The sequence below is a fragment of the Strongylocentrotus purpuratus genome, unplaced genomic scaffold (assembly GCF_000002235.5).
Source record: "Strongylocentrotus purpuratus isolate Spur 01 unplaced genomic scaffold, Spur_5.0 spur5_scaffold_15, whole genome shotgun sequence".
In the NCBI taxonomy this organism is placed as follows: domain Eukaryota; kingdom Metazoa; phylum Echinodermata; class Echinoidea; order Camarodonta; family Strongylocentrotidae; genus Strongylocentrotus; species Strongylocentrotus purpuratus.
The window spans coordinates 33,230,278-33,249,456 of NW_022145600.1; the positions used below are offsets into that span (position 1 = coordinate 33,230,278).

At 40.2% G+C, this 19,179-nt stretch overlaps 1 protein-coding gene across 1 annotated transcript; it reads right to left on the reverse strand.

The window, feature by feature from the left end:
* Positions 1-3,611: 3,611 nt before the first annotated feature.
* Positions 3,612-7,022, reverse strand: LOC100891794 (gypsy retrotransposon integrase-like protein 1). The gene is made up of 2 exons (XM_030986250.1): positions 5,619-7,022; positions 3,612-5,579 (listed from the first exon to the last, which is right to left on the reverse strand). Exons 1-2 carry the CDS (start codon positions 6,972-6,974, stop codon positions 5,169-5,171), a joined length of 1,767 nt encoding a protein of 588 aa, XP_030842110.1. The 5' UTR covers positions 6,975-7,022; the 3' UTR covers positions 3,612-5,168.
* Between the last annotated feature and the right edge of the window lie 12,157 nt (positions 7,023-19,179).

Consider the following 19,179-nt stretch of genomic DNA (forward strand, 5'->3'; position numbering starts at 1 on the left):
TGAGTGTTGAAGCTCAAAGATTGTCCAAATCATTGACGCGACAACCTCTGTTCTTCTACAGAATATCACATTTTTCTTTCTTTATTCAATTATCCATGGTAACGATTCAAGGTGAATTAATAGCCTGGTTTCTGAGCTTGCTCAATTGAGAGTAAAACACACGACAGTATACCTTTTGATCAAATTGTAATTAGATTTGATAAATTGGAATAAAATCATCCTAATAGTGATCAATGTCGCTTAGATGGCATAATTCTGCGTGCTAATGAATGCTCAATGGTAGAGCCATTAGATCATTGAATTATCAGCCCGAGTTACAACACAAACTCTCACGTCCCACAGGTTAGATCGATAAAAAATAATGATACAGAGCGTCCCAATAAAATTCGCACCACCCTAGCCCTGTTCTTCCCAATATAAAACAATGGGGATAATTGTGTTATACAAATAATAAACATAGACATATGTCTTTTTGAAAGAAGCGTAATGGCTCAGTGGTCGAGCAGTGGCCTCATAACGGAAGGTCCCGGTTTCAAAGCTAAGTCGATGCATATGATTGTGTTCTCTGTTTAAAGAAATTGATCATCCATCATCAAGTTCCTCAGATAACGCTTGTGCAAGGTTAAATTATAAAAATAGGGAATTATCAATCACTTTACACGTAATATTAGAGAGACTCGTATTTTGAAATATTGTTAAGTTAAACTGTCTGTTGCTCGGGATTAAACCAAGCTGAAAACGTTTATCATAATATAGATCAATTTTGCTTGATTTTGTGATGTTACTCTGATCTTTAATTTTTTTTTTGGTGGATATAATCTTGGTTTTACTGCCATTACTGACAAATATACCATTCTATAACATGTCATATATTGTATGGTCGGGAAGTATAACGATATCGTTAACTAATATTTTCAGGCATGAGATTTGAATAAATCCAAATTGAAAAATGAAAAACATATCATTGTCTCATGAACATCGCGGTTAGAAAATAAGATCCTAACTAAAGTGGGGGGAAATGGGGGGAAGTTGGAAAGAAAATAGGAAGACTAGAAGTAAAGATACCATCTATGAACTGGAATTCTCTGCGAGAATTATTCTGGTTCCATTATTTCTTGTCTCACCCTGTACAAATCAAAAGCGCTGCCTTAACTTCTGGCAATCGTGTTGTTCATCAACCCCGCTAAATTGTTTGCAAATCTGCAGTAAATGAGCGGTTAGTAAGCCCCGCTATTATGACCTGTCACCGATGATGAGTAGGTATTAATACAAATGGCCTCTAAAGAACTGACATCAAATTAACAGCCTTGATGAGGAGGGAGTAATTCCCGTGTTACAAATTATCCACTCCTGGTCCGTATATTGGAACCAGAACCTGGCATTTTGATGGTGGGTCGAACGCTGGCTGCGCCATAATAAGCGAGCAATGCGTGTGTTAATTGGAATACATATACGGCATTTTAATGACACTTTAATGATTACATGTTGCTAGATGTCACATACAGTCGGTGGCAAGGTGGAAAATGTTTCTTCTCTCATAAACAACGTTATTGACAGAAACAGACCGATTGCCTTTTGGTGCAAACAGTGGCCATATGAAGGTTAAACTAATGATGTTGAAGATGTAACTCTTCGTCTGGAATCTCTCAACTATAGGAACGATAATGGTTTCCGCTCTCCTAATATTTCATTCTGCATATAGTCCCACACGTACTCAAGCTTGTTGCTCAATTATAATTTCGCCCATGAAATACTGACGAACAAACTCACAAATCGTCTCTGAAGAGCCAGAAGGGCGCTGACTCTGTAAAGAAGTACAGGCTTTCAGAAGATAATCTGTTTAGAACCAGGAAGGCGTTTAGTTATCTTTTTTTTTTTAACATCGCGTTAATGGCCTTCTGGTTCCAAACGGAATTTAAGTGCATATATGAATAAGAATTTAAGTGCATATTTTGTTCCGTCTATTTAGCACTCGGACAGCGATATCGTGCGAGATTTTGGTTTTGGTAATTACTACTAGCAAACGTCACAGCGTGTCGAACTAAATGGTAGTTTTATTCAATCAATTTTTTGTTGGCGCCTGCAATAAATTTGTATTAATGAATCAGATTCAATATCAAACCAGTAAGAATCGTGAGAAAATGTTTCAGTCCGTGACAGCTGATGAAATTAACACGTCGTATTTTCAAGCTTATTAAGGTTTTCGATTGTTCAGTAATATTTGACATGGACTATTCAAATACAATAGGATCTCCATTTATCAACAATTTACGGCTTATCAGCCTTCTGTCCGTTGCACAAGATGCGTCAATTTGCTGACGGGGGACTGCGTCAGTGAGTGGCGCTATCTTTAATGCGTCATGTGTGAGTAATGTATTCATATAAAGTGATTCCAAGATAAACAGTGTACGCAATACGTTGAATCACAATATACGGGCTAACTACTTCACAGGCTTAATTAGCGCAAGTAATGACGCAAATGTAATGACGCCTCGTGTGTGACGCAGCTATCTTCCTTTATAAGCTTGAATAGAGTGTGTAATGGCGCGATCGGATTGACGCAACGTGCCCTGTGTCGCTTAGCCGGAGGTGACGAAAGGGTTAAGAATGAAAATCCAAAGCTATGACGTCGCGCGAGCATGTGTAGCACCGACATTTTTGGGGTGGGGTGAGGATCATATAATAATCACACAGTTACTCATAATAGCAGCGGAAGTCTAGTACAAAATTGCATATCGGGGAACTTTTCTTTAATTAGTACCCATGCAAATAATCCCCCCTTTTATGCCGGTTACCACAGGATTCACACAAACATTACGCACACCAAGTACATCACATCAACAAACAATCAATCATACCACGAACACCGAGAACATATCACAGAACATACAGTTACACAATCAAAGCAATCACGCTCATTCAATCATTACACACAAGAGTCTGAAAATCTAAACTATTACTCATTATTTATGCGAGTATATATCGGGATGTCTTTTCCCTTTATTATTTACAACTTATCTACATGCACTTCTATAAAGTCATAGAAGTTTAACAAAAACAATAACATTTAACTAAACTGTAACTAACTACACTAATCCTACAAGGTCATACATAACTTATCACTACTACATTTACATCCTAGATTATATCAATTGGACATGAGGGTTCTGAAATGGTTAGTGCTGAGGCGACGACCTTCATTGTGACGTTGTCTAAAGAGAAGAAATATTAAATATTGTCAGTGACAATTAATATGGTGTTGTCCCAATGGAGGTTGGAGACAAAAGAGAGCGAATAATATCTTTACTATTATTCTCTAAATTAATTATTATTATTATTATTATCCTCATGCCAATACATCAAATCTGAAATGGTTAGTAAATAATATTTACAGAAAAAACATGCAACATATATGATGACGATAGTACTCTCTGTTTAAGGAGGCTTATTTTCATCGGTTAGTAATAATCAGGAATAACTGTAATAAGTTTACAAGTTCAAAGAATGATTCAATAGCATCACATGGTTTAACAGCATGTGATATCACTTTCTCCCATCTCTACAACAACTTTACACAAAATCCGTTTAAATCTCACAACTGCATAACCATCCCATCTCTACAACAACTTTACACAAAATCCGTTTAAATCTCACAACTGCATAACCATCCACTCTTGAGAAATACATAATGCCAACAGTTGGTTATAATTGAGTAAGATATTCAAAAAGTGTAATAATGTGCTTACCTAAAGAGAAGAAATATTAAATATTGTCAGTGACAATTAATATGGTGTTGTCCCAATGGAGGTTGGAGACAAAAGAGGCTGATGATGAGGAGAAGATGGCTGACTTTGAGATGGGTTATGCCATCTCCCAACTTAGAGGTAAAAAGCTTAAATACTTTCATTAATACATGTTCAGGATAAGCATTTAACAATTACATCATACAACATTGATACAGATGAAACATTGTATAATCATATAAATAACTTTCCCAAGTGGAGAAAGATAAACAATCAATAAACAATCATAATTAATACAATATGTATTTATGAACATTAATTCATAGGCCATAACACCCCTAGGCTAAAAGAATGGAGTGACCCAACCATGGTCAATCTTGACCACACATGACTCATGACTCATGTTTCAGGGGGACGGCGATGTTCTCCCCTGGTTCCAGGAACAGTTGGTATACCACATACAAGGCACACGTGTGTACTCGTATGTATAGACTATGGGCATATATATGTACTATGTATTTCCTCACTGCACTGGGCATGTGGAATGTTCAATAAGGTGAAAAGGGCAAAGTTATAAAATTCATGGACTCACATGTAATTTTACAAACATGTGATAAAATGTGTATAACTTTATGTATAATGTTAATGTTGCACCAAACAGGGGCTACATATTCTTCCGCCCTAAAAGCAGATGTCCACATCACGACAACAGCCGACATACAAATATTCATGAAGCTCATTATACACAATGTTAGTGACTCTCTTCGGATGTCACTGTGTGGTCTTCAAGGGTATCGATCGATACAAAAAGTTTCGCAGTCCGTGCCAAGGTTCTCCTGACTCACGTATCATAATGGCGACGCCACTAGTTCATGGTCCTGCCGAATCCATGTCGGTCAGAATCTGTTCAGTTACAGAGATTCATCTCGGCATCCGGTGAACTTGAGATGAATACGGTGAAGTATTGTTGACTTTCCTTGTTCCAATGTTCATCTTTTTGTGTATGTCTACGATGACTTCAGGGTGAATTGCAGCTCCGCGTAGAAGTACTCTCAGCTTCATTGTTTATACGCGATAGGCGGCATCAAAGTTCAGTAAATGCAGAACGATGAGCACTGCATCCCCTAGCTGCAATCATCTTTGGTGGCTGTACTAGGTCCTTGTCGATCCAGCGTTGCAGACCGGGACAGGCTAATAGCTGCATCTCGCAGATTCGATGGCGGCCACAGGTAGATCCCTCCGTCCTAACACTTAGATGTGAGAACCCTCATTCCTAGGACATACCCTAACATTAGCATATTGTACTAGCGTATTAGCTAAGAAGGAATCTACAATTATTAAATACAAAAAACAAACATATCTCGGAAAACCGACGTAATAGTATCTATTGAACTATCCTATATTAACATGAACAAATATAATTAATTACAACAAATCATTCAAAAATGCTCGCATTTGTTGAGCGAGAGCCAACTTAAAATCTACATCGTATTGTTTTCCAGGTTGATCATACGTAAGCCTACTAGGTCCTACACCTTTAGTATTCCTGGTAGATTTTCTTACTTTTACATTTTCATCGACTCCGGCATCCGCACGATCACCATCACTAGAATCACGCACATCCACCTCAACATCCACATTCACACCATTATCAACTGCGTCGCTTTGCGCAACCGTCTGATTATTATCCTCTTCGACAGCATTATCAGGATTATCAAAGTTATTATTTTGAGTGATATCATTCACATTCCTTACATGTTCATGCCTGTCGTCATGGTTATCGTCATGGTGATTTATGTCAATAGCCAAATCGGTCCTTTGATCTGGTGGGTTAATGTCATTTTCGTCAAGTGAGGGGTTATCTGGTGGGTTAATGTCATTTTCGTCAAGTGAGGGGTTAGGGTCTGGAGTATGTTCAATAGGGACAGACTCATTTGGTATGATGAAGATGTCCCCATCGTTGTCTTCATCTTCTTCCTCATTAATTACTGTGTTAGCAGTATTTCTACTACGTGGAGTCGCTTGTCTTTGACTAGTAACTGGAGGCTTGGTGGTTGGCAAGTCAGTGTCATTGGGTCTGTCATTGTCAGGTCCGTCATATGGGAGGAGGAGGTTACGATGGAGGACTCTAGGGGTATCCGTGCTTCCTTCCTTCTGCACGCGGTAGACAGGGGATTCACCTATCTTATGTAGAATGACATATACATTGTCACCCCACCTGTTCGCTAGCTTGTGCTTTCCGCGCAAGTGCACGTTCTTTACCAGAACACGGTCACCTACCTCCAAAACGGGGGCCTTAGCTCTAAGATCATACTGCTTTTTGTTTGCACTACTACGTTTAGCCATGTTTCTTGACGCTATATCATACGCTTCCTTAAGCTGTTCCCGGAGATTCTTGACATATGTTGTCTTGTCCTTCTCTGACGACCACTGGGGGTCAATGCCAAAGGCAAGATCAATGGGCAAGCGAGCATTCCTGCCGAACATCAAGAAGTATGGAGAAAAGTGTGTCGTATCATGCTCGCAAACATTGTAAGCATGTACAAGGGGGCTGACATGTTTTCTCCATTCGGATTTACCCTTATCGGAAAGACATCCTAACATGTCTAGCAGGACACGGTTAAACCGTTCTACGGGGTTAGCTTGGGGATGGTATGGGGTAGTGCGGACTTTCTCTACTCCGGCCATGCTACATAATTCCTTAATCAACTTAGAATTAAAGTCCTGTGCTTGGTCGGTTAAGATCTTGGCTGGCCAGCCATAGTGAACAATAAAGTTCTCCCACAGGGCTTTCGCCACTGTGGAACTACGCTGGTCTTTGGTTGGGACTGCTACAGAGTACTTACTAAAATGGTCCGTCATGACTAGAACATTTTCTACCCCTCCATTGTCAGGTTCTATGCTTAGATAATCCAAACATAGAAGTTCCAATGGCTGAGTAGTCACGATGGTGCCCATTTCTTCCCGTTCCTGTTTCCTTTTCCGCTTTATGCACCTGTCACACTGGTCAATCCATTTCTTAATGGTCGACGCCATAAACAGAAAGTAGAACCGTGTTTTCGCAAGAGAGGCACACTTGTCAAAGCCCAAATGGCCACAGTCATCATGGATTCCACGCATAGCTTGGCCAATGAAGCTATGCGGGATTACTAATTGGAGCCTTACCTCACCAGACAAAGGGTCTTTAGTTTGCCGGTATAAGACACTCTTATGTAGAGCAAACCTTTTCATTTCCCGGAACAGCACACGCAGGTGTGTGGACGCTTCTTTCCTATCTTTAGGGGAAGGGTGAGAACCTGATTCAATGAATGTTCTTACCTTACCAATGTCTGGGTCATCCATCTGGAGTTGGTGCCAATCAGTGTCACTAAGACCTGGGAGAGAGATGTTACCTTGTAGACTATTTGTGTAAGGGTCTGGTATGGACGAGGGTTGCATTGCAAGGCTTGTTGCAATTACAACTGGTGGAGACTGGGTGGGGTATCTAAGGGTATGCTTACCTTGTATCTCACCTGTCTCGTTGGCTGGCTGTACATACCCTTGGAATAACGCTGATACCTCAGTGGTATCCATCTGCTGGACTCTAGACTTTAGGAACTCTACTTGAGTACTTACCTCTTCCTGGATCTGGTTGTCATCTGGTACTAGGCCCGGCCTTCTGCTGAGAGAGTCGGCATCATTCAAGTTCTTTCCTGGGCAGTACCTAATTTCAAAATCAAACACAGACAAGTTTGCTACCCACCTCTGGCCAGTAGCGTCAAGCTTGGCATTGGTCATGACATAGGTTAGGGGATTATTGTCAGTTATGACGATGAACTTCTCACCATAGAGGTAGTCAGCAAACTTTTCAGTAACTGCCCACTTGAGACATAAGAACTCACGTTTCCAAGCGCAGTAATTTCGTTCAGTCTGGCTGAGACCACGTGAAGCGTAAGTAATTACTCGTTTAATGTCATCCTGCTCCTGGTAGAGGACAGCCCCAAGACCAAACCCAGAAGCATCGCAATGCAGTTCAAAAGGTTTCGACAGATCGGCAAAGCCTAGGACTGGTGCAGTTGTAAGCAGCCTCTTCAGTGCGAGGAAAGCATCCTCACACCTGTCGGTCCACTTTTCCTGAAAGGGCTCAAGCTGGGCTCTCCTTACCTTGGAGCGGTCAGCTGGTGTGCTGGATGATCTCCTAGGCATCGACAAACCTACCAGCAGATCATTCAGTGGTCGGCATATCTTGCTGAAGTCTTTGCAGAACCTGCGGTAATAACCGCAAAATCCTAACCACTGTCTGAGCTGCTGGACGTTGTTTGGTCGATGCCATTCAAGAACATCCTCGATCTTGGATGGGCATGGTCGAATCCCTTTACCGCTTATCTCATGCCCGAGATGTGAAACTGTCTGGTAAAGGAAATGGCATTTCTTCTTTTCAAGTTTGAGGCCAAAGTCTCGGACCCTCGTAAGAACTTTGAGAGTACGTTCAATGCACCCTTGCATGGTCGGTGCGTGTATGACAATGTCATCTATGTAGGCAATTGCTTCTCGCAAGGAGCAATCACCTAGGCACCTTTCCACAACCCTTTGCATTTGGGCGGGGCTGGACTTCAGGCCTTGTGGCATACGAGTGAATTCATATAATCCAAATGGGGTATTGAACGCACTGAATTGTCTATCTTCTTCACGAAGTGGAATCTGAAAGAATGCGCCTTTCAGATCCACAACCGTGAAGAACTTGGACCCGTGGAGTGAGTTGAATAGATCCTCCACCTTAGGTATGCTATACGCATCTGGGGTAACTCGTCTGTTTGGTTGACGGTAATCTACCGTCATCCTTAGTTTCCCAGATTTCTTGCGCACCAAACATACGGGTGAGCTGTATGCACTGGTAGAGGGCCTTATCAACTCTGCATCCAGGAGGCCCTGAAAAAGCTGTCTAGCTTCTTCGTACATGTTTTGAGGAATGGGGCGTGCACGAGCATTCCACGGGGTCTTGTCAGTCAGCTTTATTACGTGCTCCACGCCCTTAGCACAGCCGTAGTCATTATCGTCCTTGGCAAATAGCCCGTCAATCTGATCTAGTTGTTTCGTCAATGAGTCAGCAATGACTTGGGAAGTGTCACTAGCAATGTCGTAGTTACCTAACGAGTCGTCATCATCATCTACTTTCTGAGGGGAGGAAGTAAAGTAACATGGTGCAGTCAGCCCTACAGAGTCAAAGTCATAGTCTTTAGTCATTAGTCCAGTCACGTTAGCACATACTTGAGCAAGAGGTCTATCCCACATGTAGGTAAATGCCTCTGCTATTACTTGCCTATTGTGGACAGTAATGGGGACATTTGTGTTGTTACTGATACTCACCTTCACTTTGGCTCTCCTGCCAAACACTTCCTGGATAGCATTTACAACATGAATGTCTTGGTTGCGATGAGGATTCTCCACCTCTTGCACCAAAACATTGTGCTTACCAGGGGGCAGGGAGCTGTACAGGGTTCCAACTACCTGTAGAGCCTGGTCAGGCTCGATTGTGAGGGGGCGTCGCAGTCGACAACGAACTTGTCCTACCTTTCCTGTGGCAGGATCTCCCATCCTCACCTCATATGCAGCCTTCTGATAGCAAGCATATATTGCGGTGGGGATGTCAAGTACTGATAGAAATTTGGGGCCTAATTGTGCCCTGCAGGCAGTTGCAAGGCTACGAAAAACATTAGTTCCTACAATGACTGGGGAGGGGCAAGAGACGCGACAAGTAACGATTATTGCAAGAACATTTACTGGGGAGCCTATACCTACTATCTCTTCAGGGAGGGAGATGGGGATGGATATGTACCCTTCATACAACACTGACTGCCCATTCGCACCTTCAATACGCAGTGACGAATTAGCCAGGTGCTGTAATGGGTATAAACTACTCAGGTGGGAGTCATAGAAATGTTTTTGGATGGTGGTGACTACACTGCCACTATCTATTAGGCAGGTAGTTTTAACATTATTACTACCAAGGGTACAGTTGGTCTCACAAGACTCTCCTATCAACCCAGGGGGAATTTCTACTTCTAACTTAGATGGGGAATTATGGTGTTGTTGGGGCACTACTTTAGGGCGCTTGTTATTTCGGCCTCTCGTTCGCCCACTAACGGAGGTCCTTACATGTTTGGGTGATTGGGAGTTTGGGAGGGGGTTAGTGGGGATTGGGGGAAGGAGGGGGCACTCTCTATTGTCATGGCCTCCCAGGCTGCGAGAATTTCTTTTCTGCGGGCCAAATTCTTTTTCTTCAATTCCTCATTTGGGCGGTTTTTACACTCTCTCTCAAAATGATTGAATTCGCCACAATTGTAGCAAACCAGCACCCTAACTGGACAATCCCTATCGAACGAGTTTACGGGTTTAAGGGGGCCTTGCCTATTTTGAGGGGGTCTGTTTTTCTTTTGGGGGTTCCCTTGATACATCATTGGGGTAGGAGGAGGTGGTGGTGGTGTTGGTGGTGGTGGGGGTGGGGATGGGTAAGGGTGGTATGGGTTGGGCGCGCCAAGCTGCTGAGGATAGCTTTTAACAGTGCGCTTTTGGGTATATTTTGCATCACGAGTGGCTTCTGCTTCTCGGATGAGGCTAATCAATCTGTGGAATGGGGGCGCAACAATTTGTTGATGGAGATTGGTCACAGAGAGGATGTACTCATCCTGGCATCCCATCCTAAACCTATCTAAAAGTTTCTGGTCTGCCGAGTCTGGTAAAAACTCTCCTATCTCCACCAACTTGTTGATTTTTAGTTGAGTCCTCTTAAGGAAGTCTGAGGGTTTTTCCCCTTTTTCCTGGGACATGGACATGAACTCGCTAAGGAGAAGGGACTTGTTCTCCACTGCGCCATAAACATTGTCTAAAAAAGATACGAGTCCATGGGCAGTGGAGCTTGGGGAAACTTGCCTAGCAAAGTCCTTAGCAGGTCCACAAAGCCTAGTTACGATCTCGCGCCTTTTTGTCTGCTCGTCAATTGAGGCCATTGACGCAACCTCAATTGCGACATCTTTAAATGTCTCCCAGTCTACCTCGCCTTGTTTTACTGGCTCTTTTCCTGAGAAGAGGCCAAGACGGGGGAGACGTGGAGCATTAACTATGCCATGACTATGGGCAGGTGGCGGGGAAGGGGAGCTGGGGGAAGGGACAGGGGTGTGGACAGGGGGAGGGTTACCTATTGAACACCCTTTCACCAATTTTTCGAGTTGGGAAAGGGTAAGTCCAGACTCTGTCAAAAACTTACTTAAGGTGTCAGGGTCAGCACTAGAAAGTAGTTTTTCCTCATCAGGGACAAGGGAAGTGCTGTCCTCGAGAGACATGTTACAATTAATCAAATCCTTATACCAAATAAAAAAAACAAAGTAATGGTACAAACAATATATACCAAATAGAAAACAAATGCAGGTAACACGCTGAGAGAGAGCTGTTGCGACCAAGAAATATAAGAGGTAAACAACAAATAGGTTCCGGCACCTAAGAAAACAGAAGCAGACAACAACAACTTGCCAAATATGATCGAAGTAATATCATATATACTAGCAAAGAAAACAAAACAAAAACAAACTCAAAACCAAAAACCTGGCAATTGCGACTACTATACCTTAGATAGCCTTATAACCAGTTGCATCAATCAATTTAGCAGTAAACTTAAATACCATAAAAGTATCAGTTCACAATTCTCATACCAGTCTATCAGTCAAAACAAGGGGTCAAGGTCATGTCATTGTGTTAGGTTGGTAAGTCATTTAGTATGTCACTATTAAAGTAAATATTAAAGTTGTATGTCATACGATCAGGCAAGAACGTGTAACCAAACTAAAAATACAAATAGGACCAACCAAAAGAGAAAAACAATAAAATAGAAAAATATATTATAAAAACAAACAACCTCGCTCTGCTACCAATTGTAGCACCGACATTTTTGGGGTGGGGTGAGGATCATATAATAATCACACAGTTACTCATAATAGCAGCGGAAGTCTAGTACAAAATTGCATATCGGGGAACTTTTCTTTAATTAGTACCCATGCAAATAATCCCCCCTTTTATGCCGGTTACCACAGGATTCACACAAACATTACGCACACCAAGTACATCACATCAACAAACAATCAATCATACCACGAACACCGAGAACATATCACAGAACATACAGTTACACAATCAAAGCAATCACGCTCATTCAATCATTACACACAAGAGTCTGAAAATCTAAACTATTACTCATTATTTATGCGAGTATATATCGGGATGTCTTTTCCCTTTATTATTTACAACTTATCTACATGCACTTCTATAAAGTCATAGAAGTTTAACAAAAACAATAACATTTAACTAAACTGTAACTAACTACACTAATCCTACAAGGTCATACATAACTTATCACTACTACATTTACATCCTAGATTATATCAATTGGACATGAGGGTTCTGAAATGGTTAGTGCTGAGGCGACGACCTTCATTGTGACGTTGTCTAAAGAGAAGAAATATTAAATATTGTCAGTGACAATTAATATGGTGTTGTCCCAATGGAGGTTGGAGACAAAAGAGAGCGAATAATATCTTTACTATTATTCTCTAAATTAATTATTATTATTATTATTATCCTCATGCCAATACATCAAATCTGAAATGGTTAGTAAATAATATTTACAGAAAAAACATGCAACATATATGATGACGATAGTACTCTCTGTTTAAGGAGGCTTATTTTCATCGGTTAGTAATAATCAGGAATAACTGTAATAAGTTTACAAGTTCAAAGAATGATTCAATAGCATCACATGGTTTAACAGCATGTGATATCACTTTCTCCCATCTCTACAACAACTTTACACAAAATCCGTTTAAATCTCACAACTGCATAACCATCCCATCTCTACAACAACTTTACACAAAATCCGTTTAAATCTCACAACTGCATAACCATCCACTCTTGAGAAATACATAATGCCAACAGTTGGTTATAATTGAGTAAGATATTCAAAAAGTGTAATAATGTGCTTACCTAAAGAGAAGAAATATTAAATATTGTCAGTGACAATTAATATGGTGTTGTCCCAATGGAGGTTGGAGACAAAAGAGGCTGATGATGAGGAGAAGATGGCTGACTTTGAGATGGGTTATGCCATCTCCCAACTTAGAGGTAAAAAGCTTAAATACTTTCATTAATACATGTTCAGGATAAGCATTTAACAATTACATCATACAACATTGATACAGATGAAACATTGTATAATCATATAAATAACTTTCCCAAGTGGAGAAAGATAAACAATCAATAAACAATCATAATTAATACAATATGTATTTATGAACATTAATTCATAGGCCATAACACCCCTAGGCTAAAAGAATGGAGTGACCCAACCATGGTCAATCTTGACCACACATGACTCATGACTCATGTTTCAGGGGGACGGCGATGTTCTCCCCTGGTTCCAGGAACAGTTGGTATACCACATACAAGGCACACGTGTGTACTCGTATGTATAGACTATGGGCATATATATGTACTATGTATTTCCTCACTGCACTGGGCATGTGGAATGTTCAATAAGGTGAAAAGGGCAAAGTTATAAAATTCATGGACTCACATGTAATTTTACAAACATGTGATAAAATGTGTATAACTTTATGTATAATGTTAATGTTGCACCAAACAGGGGCTACACATGCAGGCAAGACAAGACTGGAACTTAAAGTGAAATATTTAAACCGCCATGCATTACCCGCTACTTGTTTTCTTTTATCTCTCTCTCAAGCGAGACTAATATCATAAGCGCCATTTGCAATTCATTAAGGCGCATTGTATCCAGCCTTGCTCGTCATCAGGTTGTCCTCCTTGGCAAAACAAGGAAACGCATCACTAAAAACCATCTCAAATTGGGATGTCGCACCTGCCTGCGTTTTGGCGCCGAATACCGTGTAATTATGATTCAATTTGTTGAATGCACCGAGCGCGCGCCTTAATATGGATGAAGACAAAATCAAACTGCCGTTTATAACATTGTCGTCTGCCATGGATGAAAATGGCCATAATCGCTGGCAGGTAGGGAGAGAAAAATAAACACGGTGTTGCCCCCTTCTCCCGTCCCTCTCTTTACATCGTCTGAATCCAGTGGTTTATGGTAAGAAGCCCATTACGATTATTTGAGGTTGTTCTGATGAATAATTTATTTTTGCGACTGATTAGGGTTTTGAATGGACTTTGAACAGGATTGTCAGTGTATTACAATAATTCAACGTTGATGGATATAGCTAGAAGCAATGACAAGATGGGTCTTGTAATTTGATTTGTAAGTTGGGGACAAATTCGATAAAATTGTTAGGTCTAATGTGGAGATTTTAACAGAGGACACTAATTCGGAAACAAATGCTTTTAACAGTGTTTAGGGCTAACATCAAGTGAAAAGGTAAAAGGTGTTACATTCTCACACGTCTACAAGTTTTGATCATTTTTAAACGGATGTCCTCATAATACAGTTCTTTTACCCATAAAGGTAGCATTACATTTTCGTACCACATTTCATGAAGTGCTTGTGACAATACAGTTTCCATCTTCTCAAAACTTTAACAATCAGTCTAAATAGTCATTCTAGAGATTGTTCTAGACTTCCGGAGAAGATGTGAACTTTATCTATCAAGAATGGGTCTCAATCTCAATTTCACAATCATTTCATTAAAAGATTTAGAAACTAATTTTCTTCCTGTGCTTGAATGTCGTGACGTTGCTCAGGGGAATTCGATGACCGTGTTCATTCAAATTGTATCCACCCAGTAAGATGGGTGCCCCCAATTACCACAATGCCGCCCCGATGTTTGTTACATTCCTTCTCGTTCCTCCTCTCCCTCTCAACATGTTCCCCTTTTTGTATAATTGTATAGGAGTACATGTACTTCTTACCTCCTGTAAACTGTTCCCAATCTGGCCCTCACCTCTTGTCTTCTGCATTTTATCCGATTTTTTTATCTTGACCACTTCTACTTTACCTTCTCATGTGACATTACTTTAAGTCATTCCAACATTTTTTCGAACTAAAGTTTCTTAACATCTGCATGAGCATCAACAATTACAAAAATTTCATGGAAATCTCTTGCGAAACCAATTTGAATGACCTTTAAAAATCAAAGTTTTCTATCTCCTTTTTCATCTCTCTCTCTCTCTCTCTCTCTCTCTCTCTCTCTCTCTCTCTCCCTCTCTCTTCGTCTTTCACCTTGAAGCCGATAATAAACGTCTTAATCACACGCTAAGCATCATCAGACGGCGATTCATCAACCTAACATAATCAGGCTTTTCCCAGACGTATCTTCACTCCTGATGATCAAATAAAAAGATTCCAACACTGTTTGGACAGCCTTCCTAATAAGATTTCAGAAAATGTGAGTAATTACATAAACCCGGCAGCCATCGTGAGCAGCTGACTAATTGGATCTTTTGTACAGGCTCATCCTTACCACGTGACCTTTAGCGACTAGATTAAGAGAGTTAAATCATCGATTTTAGGCTTTCATAAACTCATAACCGAAATAAACCCCTAATGATATTGCTTCTTGGCGAGCGAAATAGAGCGAAAGTTTTAGTTTATTTTTGATGATATAATGTTGTTTTTCTCTAACTAGCTGAAGTTTTGTAGACCGGAGAGGCATGTATGTGCAGGTTATAAATGTTTTGAGAAGGGATCAGTACGTTGTGCATGTATGTTGCCAAGCCAGCAATGGCACTAGCTTGAAAAGTAGTGATTACAGATCTATTTATTCGGATCTATTAAAACAAATTATTAGAATTTAAAACCTGTGCATTAACTATTGAAACGTGTGACATGCTTATGCAGCTGAAGCAAATTGATTAATAAAATCATGATTACAGTGAGTTTTTATGATATTCCTACCACACAAAAATACTTTGACATCTCCGAAAAATTCAAAATACAATGAAAACGTCATTTTTATTAAAGATTACATGTACGTTTGAGACAGGTATGAATGCTCCTATCTTCTGATAAATTCATTTTCTTTGTCTCTTTAAAAAAACATGTTTGTGATACAATTGTAATGCCACCAGCTTGACCAGGAGAGTCATTATCACAGTAATATTCAGAGAATATAATCGGCACTAAAATGTTAATCAAGGGAATATTTACAGTGGAGGAATTCAACATGAAAGTATTAACCAAAGCAATCATATAAAAAGCAGTCTCAAGAAAAAAAAGTCGGCGACGCACTGCATGGACTATGGTGAGTTGAGAATTGTGCAACAGCGAAGATCTTGAGCTCATTTTTATTAGAGGCACGCGTGGCGATGTTTACATACGAAACAGAATTGAGGGTAAAGTGATATCTGAGACGGTAAGAGAAGATGTCCAATTACACATGTTTTAGAAGGTGACAACACTATCATTGCCTTGGCATCTCTCCTTACGGGTATCCATTTCCTTTATGTTCTTTCTCCATCTCCCTTTTCTCCATCTTTGTCTAATTTCACGTGTAATTATTCTTTTCGTATTTTTAGGTGACCAGTTGCTTGCCTTTTTAGCTTCACGTATACAAAGTTTCCATGGCGTTTTTCAATTGCTGTTTTAGTATCTGCCTGCATGTCTGTCTGTATGTATTTTTGCTTGTGTCTGTCTCTCCCACGCGTACACTTTATGAAACGTACTCACGTCGGCAAAACACAAAATTATGGCTAAGTTCGTGTAATAATATAATTTTTTTCTTTAATTACACAATTTCAAAGGGCTTCCATTTTAAGAGATAACCATGAACCCATATTCCATAATATATTCTACTTAATTATTACCAAGATTAAAATATCATCATCATTCCTGAAAGGAAGCAAAAGTTACTGCTTATTTCTGATTCCCGCCTCATACAATAATCTCTCCATCCCTCACCAATGTGTCTCTTTTCCCTCTTTATTTCCTTTTTTTTTTTTTTTTTTTCCTCATTTCTTACATTGTCCATCGTCCCCCTTCTCCATCTCTCTCTCTCTCTCTCTCTCTCTCTTTCACTCTTTCTCTTTCATCACTCTTTCTCTTTCTCCGATCTTTCGATCTCTCTTCCTCTCTCTCCTAAACCGAACCGTTCCTTCCACTTGGCTTCCATTCATTGATTTTATTCGCTTCTTTGATTTGCAGCCATCGCGCGCCGATTGCCCGCGCAAGAGACTCGATTGAAACACTAACCACATTTTGGTCGAGCCCGTAACAAAATTACCCGAAATTAGATTTGCTAATTTCTCGGTGATCAGTGAAGTTTGTCAAGAAATGGTTTTTTCTATCTCCCTCCCGCCGTTTACCTTTTTTTTTATATCTCACTCAGCTATCCTAATTTTATTTCTTTTAGTCAAGCGTTGCATTTGCTTCTCCTTCTTTCCCCTCCCACCACCTCACTTCGAAGGCATTTTAGAATTCGATTTCGGCTTTCTGTTCTGTTCTGGCGTTTACATAGAAGACCATGAATATTCGGCAAGACGGCTAATTTAATAATTAGCTCGCGCCGATATTGCTCCGATTGCCCGATTATTCATCAGTGCGTGCTTTTCCCAATGATCGTCTGGAATAATTACAAGTGGTAAATAGACCACCGATTCGCGCCGTTTTTGTTTCGGAGAGCGCACAGTCCAAAGAAAGTCTTTAGGATCACTATAACCTTACCTTTTCTCTCTCGCCATCCTTTTCTTCTTCTCTTTTTCTTTAATCATTCAAATTTGGTCGTTTCTTGCAAATTTGCCACAGGACGATTATCGACTCGCCTAGATAAACAGTGAACATTGCCTGCAGTTGAGGCGTGAAAGAGTAGCTAAAGATTGGGAGAGCTGTTACCCACTCGTTAGGACACATTTTCTCTTGATTTTAAGTTTTAATATGGGCACGTATCCTACGGCTGAAATTCGAATTACGAAGCGGAAAAGAACGGGCGAAAGACATTACAAGAAGAAAAAAGTTCCGAATAATGATCTTTACAGTACCGTCGCGGTTTTCTTTATATCTATGCGTCGGCGATTTAGTTAGAGAAAAAAGATAAAGAAAGTTTAGGTGCATCTCTCTCCAATCAACTTCGATTAGATAAAAAGAATGGTTCGCCCACATGCATCACAAATTGAAAATGAATTACCATCACTGGTTTAATGGAAAGCGAAGGCTAGTTAAAGACGTGTGCACGAGCGACGGATATTGTACTGTAATGCTAACTGGGTGAAACTTACGTCGAACAAAGGACAATAAGGCGCAATAGAAGCTTTCCAAGTTATCTATTTGTTATCTATTTGTACTTCGTTATATCTGCCACTTTTTAAATTATTTTATCTCGTCACTCGTCTTCCTGTTTATCTGGAGTACGGTGATGGTAGCTTGAGAGACAGCAGTGCATTCATCTTGGAAGAAAATATGTTGATATGACCCATTACTACTCACCAAATTATATTCACTTCGCTCCTAGATCGTTCGCTCTCGTCTTTATTCAAACAAGAACCATCCCTCCTCCCCTCTATTTAATTATCAGCTTTCTCTCTCTATCTACCTGTCTCTCCATCTCTCTCTCTCCCTCTTTCTATATCTGTCTCTCAATCTTCTTCTCTATCTATCTCCGCCTCTCTTGTTTTCTAGTGGGATATACCAGGGTAATTGCCACCATAACGCAGCTCATTTGATTTTACCTTTTCTCTCCTTCCCCTCGGTAAGAAGAAAGATTTCACCATCGTCATTGTATTTCAAAAACGACCCACTTATTTTGCCTCGCCTCTTCCATTCCCCCTCCTACTCAAATTGAGATCAAAACTTTCAATCTTTTTATTCTCTTTGCATTTCGTTTGCCTGGGGGTCTCAATTTTGATGTGCTCCCTTTTTTCTTCTTCTCGATTTGACCTTGCTTCTTCAAAATCCACCTGCACTTCGTACATGTATCTAGTCGTAATTGGCACTCAAAGCATCCAAAGGAAAGACAACGAAAGTGAAATATTATCTATCTCACCAAATTATAGGAAGATGTTCTTTTGTGCACATAGACTCTGTATAGCCATCTCTTTTGTGTGTATATTGCTGATTTGATCGTACACTTTTGTTGGCTTTTACGGGGTCGGTTTTTGCAGAGCTACAAAACAAATAGCTATATTTAATTTGCGAATACTAGCTCGTTACGAAATGGACCGGAGAAGTACGCACAAAAGGGAACTACATTTGGCATTCTTTGACTTTTCAGGGAAGTCTCTTTTGACAGTCTCAATTATTTGAGAGTTAGAGTAATGTGATATATAAGTTTCAGATCTGTATTATTTAGTTTAATGCAGGTGCCTCAGCACTTTCTCTTTCAATTTCACTTTTGCTGCCGAGATTTTCTTACAGCGGGAGACGAGCATTTTTTATTATATATTTTTCCTTTCTCTTCAATAGTTAGCTGCTACGAAATGTAATAAATATTTTACATTTTGTTCAAAG

Bases quoted from the DNA above. Each gene is read 5' to 3' on its own strand.
- LOC100891794 (XM_030986250.1), bottom strand. From the start codon at position 6,974: ATGAAAAGGTTTGCTCTACATAAGAGTGTCTTATACCGGCAAACTAAA. The intron at 5,580-5,618 runs ATTAACCCACCA...GACGAAAATGAC, and splicing joins CCTCACTTGACGAAAATGAC to ATTAACCCACCAGATCAAAG.